At 36.8% G+C, this 6,376-nt stretch overlaps 1 protein-coding gene across 2 annotated transcripts; it reads left to right on the forward strand.

Annotated features, from left to right (window-relative positions):
• Positions 1–240: 240 nt before the first annotated feature.
• Positions 241–4,990, forward strand: LOC147545069 (transport inhibitor response 1-like protein). Of its 2 annotated transcripts, XR_015239798.1 has the most exons (4): positions 241–1,438; positions 1,685–2,192; positions 2,475–3,788; positions 4,212–4,990. XR_015239798.1 is itself a non-coding variant. In XM_086673708.1 (3 exons), the coding sequence occupies exons 1-3, from the start codon at positions 876–878 to the stop codon at positions 3,261–3,263; spliced, it is 1,860 nt and encodes a 619-aa protein (XP_086529834.1). In that variant the 5' UTR covers positions 246–875; the 3' UTR covers positions 3,264–3,949. The 2 variants fall into 2 exon arrangements, 1 of the variants encoding a protein (XP_086529834.1); XM_086673708.1 differs by lacking the exon at positions 4,212–4,990 and having other exon boundaries at positions 246–1,438; positions 2,475–3,949.
• Positions 4,991–6,376: the final 1,386 nt, after the last annotated feature.

Genomic DNA, 6,376 nt, shown 5'->3' on the forward strand with positions numbered 1-6,376 from the left:
ATTTATTCGAAAGTCCGGACCGAGACCGTCCGGTATTCGACTGGACCGATAAAATAAACGGTCTTGGACGGTCAATGAACAAAAAATTCTTGAGAGTGACCGTCCGAGTCCGCCGGTTCGATGAAGTTAGAGTCCGGTACCGACCGATTCCAATTTTTGGGCCCAGTAAATAGTTGTGTAAATAGTTTTGGCCAAAAATATTAGAGATAAGAAAAAGAGGTAATTTCTAAAAAGGTCAAAATAAGAAAAAGATTCGTTTTTAGGAAAAACAAAAACAGAACAAGTATACTCACTCCGCCTTTGATTTTCGTTTTCAGGGGAAACGAGCAAAAAAGAAAAGGTTGAAAACCCGAATAATGGAGAGGATATGTTGGTTGGTCTCTGATTCATCAAAAAAAAAATGTTGGTTGGTCTCTGGTTATCTGAACTGAACCATTCGAGATAGAGAGAGAGATAGAGAGAGAGATAGAGAGAAGAGCATAGAGAATCCCAATGCACCCAGAATCAGACATCAGGCTAAAAAGAGACGTGATGTGAGTAAAGAAATCAAGCAATTTAGTAATCTTCTCTCTCTCTAAACTCTCTTTCTCTTCTTACAGATCTCTGATTCATTTCCCATACTTACATGTTTGTTCTCTCTCTCTCTCTCTAGTCTTTCTTCAGTCTCTCATCAAATCTTAAAAATTGAAGCCTTTTTTTCTTCTCTCAAATTTTGGGTACCTACCCTAATCCAAGTTTGTCTCTCTCTCTCTAAGATTCTGAAGGGAGATGATTTTGTATGATCTGAAAATGAAGAAGTAAATTTTGTTTAATTTAGTTGTAGATTTGGTAAATCTGTTTCATAAGTTGGTGGATTTTAGATCAGAAACTTTTAGATGAGAGAGGAAGAAAATCAAACTGAGATGTTTGAAAATGATGAAAAGTCAACAGATCTTGCTGGTTATGATGGAGATGGAGTTGGTGGAAGCGGTTGTTGTTCAGTTTTCCCCGATCAAGTTCTTGAAAACGTTTTAGAAACAGTACTTCTTTTTCTCACATCTCGTCGTGATCGAAACTCAGCTTCTCTTGTTTGTAAATCATGGTATAAAGCCGAAGCCCTAACTCGATCGGAGCTCTTTATCGGCAACTGTTACGCCGTTTCTCCGATCCGAGCGATCCGAAGATTTCAAAAAATTCAATCACTGGTATTAAAAGGAAAACCTAGATTTGCTGATTTCAATTTGGTTCCACGGAATTGGGGTGCTCATTTTTCTCCATGGGTGACTGAGATGTCATCAGCTTATCCACGATTAGAAAAAGTTTGCCTGAAAAGAATGTCTATTTCTGATGATGATTTGAGTCTTGTTGCTGATTCCTTTTCTGATTTTAAGGAACTTGTTCTTGTTTGTTGTGAAGGATTCAGTACTACTGGACTTGCTATCATTGCCAGCAAGTGCAGGTATGTTTGATTTTAAGGGTTTCCCCTCTTTAAGCTTTTGATTCTACTTTTTAGGGTTTTTATTTCATTTGATTCGTTCTCGCTTGAAAACGTTTATTAGTTTGATCTGTTATCTTGAATAAATGACTGTTTAGATATGAATTACATTGCATAATGATTTGAATTTAACCTAATTAAATGAATGTCATGACTGAAAACTGTTTAGTTTATTGATATATGTATTATTGCATAATGTGGTATACTCAGAAAACTTCGGGTGCTTGATCTGACTGATTCGGAAGTGATGGATGACGAAATAGATTGGATATCTTGTTTTCCTGAAACACGGACTTGTCTTGAAACGCTTGCTTTTGATTGTGTGGAATCCCCTATAAATTATGAAGCTTTGGAGCGGTTGGTAGTACGATCTCCTTCTTTAACGAAGCTCAGGTTGAACATCTATATCTCCACTGCACAACTCCACCGACTAATGATCAGAGCTCCGCAGCTAACACACTTAGGAACAGGGTCATTCTGTCCAAGTCCAACTGATACCGTTTCTCTAGTAGACGAAAAAGCGAATCTGTTATCGGCATTCAATTCTTGCAGATCGTTGATCTGTCTCTCGGGATTCAGGGACAATTATCCGGATTTTTTTCCTTCTATCTATCCCGTATGTTCTAACCTAACTTCACTTAACTTCAGCTATTCTAGTATCGACGCTGAGCAACTTAAACCAATTATTCGTCACTGTCATAAGCTTCAGATATTCTGGGTATGTATCTTCTCTGATTTATTCTCATTTCGTTTTAAGATGAATAATTGTACTTCTACAAGTTTATGAGATGGGAAGTACTTAATGACTTGAAACATATTTGAGTCACTTGGAACCATATGATGTAGTTTTAGAAAGAATAAACAAAATTTAGAAACATGATTTAATGGATATATTGTTACCAAATAGAAACATAAATAACAGAACAATCCCATGCCAACTTATAACTCTCTCTCTCTCTCTCTCGCATGATTGTTATTGTTTATATTTGTTTCTATGCAGGTCCTGGACACAGTATGTGATGAGGGACTCCGAGATGTGGCTGAAACTTGCAAGGACCTTCGTGAGCTTCGAGTATTTCCCTTGCATGCTCAAGAGGATAGTGAGTCTCCCGTTTCAGAAGTTGGACTTCTTGCAATTTCTGAGGGTTGTAGGAAGCTGCGATCCATTCTATATTTCTGCCAGCAGATGACTAACGCAGCGGTTACGGCCATGTCAAAAAATTGTCCAGAGCTAGTGGTTTTCCGTCTATGTATAATGGGAAGGTGCCGGCCAGACCATATAACTGGAGAACCCATGGACGAAGGATTTGGGGGTATAGTTAGGAACTGTAAGAAGCTCACAAGACTTGCTGTATCTGGTTTGCTCACGGATAAGGCTTTTCATTATATCGGGATGTATGGGAAGTTAGTTAGAACCCTTTCTGTTGCTTTTGCTGGGGATAGTGATATGGGGCTCACTTATGTTCTTCAAGGGTGCCCTAAATTGCAGAAGCTCGAGATTAGAGATAGCCCGTTTGGAAATGCAGCTCTGCTCTCTGGTTTTCACCATTATTACAACATGAGGTTTCTTTGGATGTCCTCTTGTAAACTCTCTCTTGCTGGTTGCAAAAAAGTTGCTCGAGAGAGGCCGTCTCTGGTAGTAGAAGTAATTAGGGATGTAGAGGAAGAGGATACAGATGATAACACCATCGAAGAAAACTCGGGTGATTCTACCATTGGGACGTTGTATATGTATCGGTCACTCGATGGACGGAGAAGTGATGCTCCAAAATTCGTGACAATCTTGTAGACCTTTATGGTGTAGTTAGAGGACTTATTAGCCGTTTGTATGGAAACGATGGAGCATTTTACTATCTTAACCTTTGGGGATGCTTGAAGTAGAAATGTAATTACCTTCTGAAACCCATGAAATTTTTTCGCCCATTATCTCACATGGATCATGGAGATGATCCGACATATTATCTCTTCTTGACACGGGTGTTAGAGCGGATGGCATTTGAATTTTCCTCTTATTCATCCAACATCTTGAAGAGGAAGTGGGTTATTCAGAGAGGTAGGTTTTGCTCAAACGTTGTTGTATTATTAGACAGTTATTTACATTCCTTCCTTACTATTCATCATAAAAGGAAGGTGTCAATGGGATGTTAGATCCGCAAGTGAATTGATTGAAATATGGTAGTATCGTTTAGCTCTCAAGCAGAGAATCGAGGGCTCCCCATTTTTTCCTTATAAATATGTTGTATTCATAGAGAAGAAAAGGAGGAGACCAGAGTCGTCGGAAAATTCAACCTCGGTAAGCGACGAGTGAGACCGGGTAAGTACATCTTTGTTGAACGAAAAACTTTAAATTTTTCTTCAAATGTTTGTTGATTTGAACTGTTTCACCCCTTAATGTTTCGAGAAGTTGGAGCAAGAGATTATAAAATTGTTGTATGTTCTAGGGTTTTGAAGAAATATTGGCAAGTTCTTTTTTCATCTTGCTTCTTGAATTCTCTGGTCCTAGAAATCTTCATTTATTGCTATTAGAAACTTTACTGCCTAGTAGTGTCAATCTTTCTGAAACTGATTGATAAAACTATGAACATAGCAGTAGTTTATGTGCTCAGCTCAGTTGGGTAGGATCATAATCTGTAAATATTCTGTGTGAGTAAAACGTTTGTCCTCGTACGTTGTGTTCTTTCAATTTCTGATCTATTTTCTTCTCTCTTCTATTGTCATCACTTGAAAATGGAGCTAGTGTCATTGGCACAGACAGGTAGGTTTTACCGGGTCAAGTGCGCCCCAGTACACGTACCCATTACGGGTAGTGAAACGTCTTTACACCCCTTGGGTCTGTACAATTCAGCAGGGATCTTTGTCAAGAGTTGGTCGCAGTGAAGAATAGTTGAAGAAGATGAAGAGGAAGAGCCTCATCCTTTTTTTTATCTGCTCAGAAGGAATGGATGATTTTAATGAAGCTTCTCTTTTTTTTTCCATTTCCCTTTTCTAGTGTTGGGGTCCTCCAAAAAGAGGAAATGAAATTGACTCAACAAACAACAACAGATTATTAGGGTTCATTCTGTTATAGGTTATCTCCAATTGCAACCCGTGATACTTTGCCAATGGTCAAACACAATCTTTTTTTTCTTTTCTTTTTTCATGTTACATTTAGGCCTAATTTAAGCATGTTCATGCGAAGTCGGATCCAACATCGCTGTGTACCTGTACGTGGCTGGCGGCTACCAATTTTGGAAAGGAAATGCTAAGGAAGAAGAAAAGTTACGAGATTTTGGCAAAAATCTTATATAGCTTGAGGTGATTTGCGGTTCAGTGAATCAAAAGCATCAAAAATATTTCTTCTCTTTAAATTAGGGAAGACGTAAATGAAGTGGTGAAATATTCTCTCAATCTAACGTGTAATTTTCTTTAGAATAGTTTCTTTCCTATTCACCGCTACAATGGCCTCTTGGATTGCTCTCCTCGTTTACGAGAGAAAGTACAATTTACCTAATTATTTAGTGAATTTGTTTGAAATTATTTTACAGTTTTTCACCTTTTCAAAAATGCATTATTAGGTGATTAGGTCTAATGATTTTTTAAGATCCACAATCAAAATGAGGTGATTGTTTTGTATTTCATTATTGGATGATATAGAGACTACTTCCCATGGACAAATGGCAACCACCAGTTAAACCATACATCAAAATTAATGTTGACGCTTCGTTTACATCGGTTGAATCGAACATTGGCACGAGTCTGATTGCTTACAATGTGAAATCCAAGTTCATAGAAGCTTATGCGGTTTCTACCAGAGCTAGAAACAACGAAGAGAGTGAAGAAATGGCCATCTTACATGACCTCATCTGGGCAGAAAAACACAACTACAGATCAATTATCATCGAAAGCGACAACAATAACCTCATCAAGAATATTCTGGATCATAGACATACAGTGCAGTGGCAATCATTGATTCACATCCTCAAGATTCGAGAAATAAAGGAAGACTTGAAAGCGTCCAGTTCAAAAGCATCAAAAGACATCTGAATTATCAAGCAGACAAATTAGCCAAATGGGCTCGGAAGAAGGACAGAACAAAGACTTGGAAGAATGTACCTTCTATTTTTGTTAATAAGTATTGTAATAACTTTCTTGTTAATTAATATAGTATGAACAGTTTCAACAAAAAAAAAAGACTACTTCCCAGTTTCCCTTTTTAAACTAGTGTCACACCAATATGCTTGATCGACACTATTGAAAGCTTTCGAACATCTTATTTGATTCTATTTCAAAAATAATTCATGGTAAGTTTCAACATTTCAGGTAAAAGTGACGTCTACTAATACCATTTGGAAGAGATTCAGTAGAAAAAGAGCGTATTAAAACTTATAGTTCCATTTTTATTGAAAAACTAATGTTCAGTAATCATAAAATTCTTAGTCAAAACAAGAGAATGTTACATAAATCTCTAGGTTGGCAACACTGGTTATTGTGTGTTTAGACAATTTAAATAAGAATGTCATATTTTTTTCCACATTCATAGAATGTAATCACAATGAAAAATTCTGATTAATTACTCTAATTTTGTTCAAAGAAGAACTTAAAACTTAATTAATGTCTTAAATACTCCTAACTACACATTGCCACTAATAGAGAAAAAAATTAAATCGCCACAAGAAATCCTGGTAAAGAGAAGAATGTAAGTTGTGAAGCATGATGAATTATTGTCCATATCAATGTAGCTTCATCGTTATTGAAAAATATAAATTAGTACTCTTGGCCACACGTTGTGAGAGAAAAATGAACAAATGAGTCAAGTCACATAAGGAAAACCTAGCAAAGGTAAGGAGTCAATGACTGTAATAAATTCCATGATAAATTGTACGTCCATATCAATGTAGTTTTATCTTTATTGAAAACTTAAAC

This window comes from Eschscholzia californica, unplaced genomic scaffold, assembly GCF_041429995.1.
Source record: "Eschscholzia californica isolate CP2 unplaced genomic scaffold, dmEscCali1.0.p SCAF_4, whole genome shotgun sequence".
Taxonomy (NCBI): Eukaryota; Viridiplantae; Streptophyta; class Magnoliopsida; order Ranunculales; family Papaveraceae; genus Eschscholzia; species Eschscholzia californica.

Excerpts from the sequence above, each read along its gene's own strand:
- LOC147545069 (XM_086673708.1), top strand. The coding sequence starts at position 876 with ATGAGAGAGGAAGAAAATCAAACTGAGATGTTTGAAAATGATGAAAAG. Across the intron at positions 1,439-1,684 it reads ATCATTGCCAGCAAGTGCAG|AAAACTTCGGGTGCTTGATC; the intron begins GTATGTTTGATT and ends TGGTATACTCAG. Across the intron at positions 2,193-2,474 it reads ATAAGCTTCAGATATTCTGG|GTCCTGGACACAGTATGTGA; the intron begins GTATGTATCTTC and ends GTTTCTATGCAG.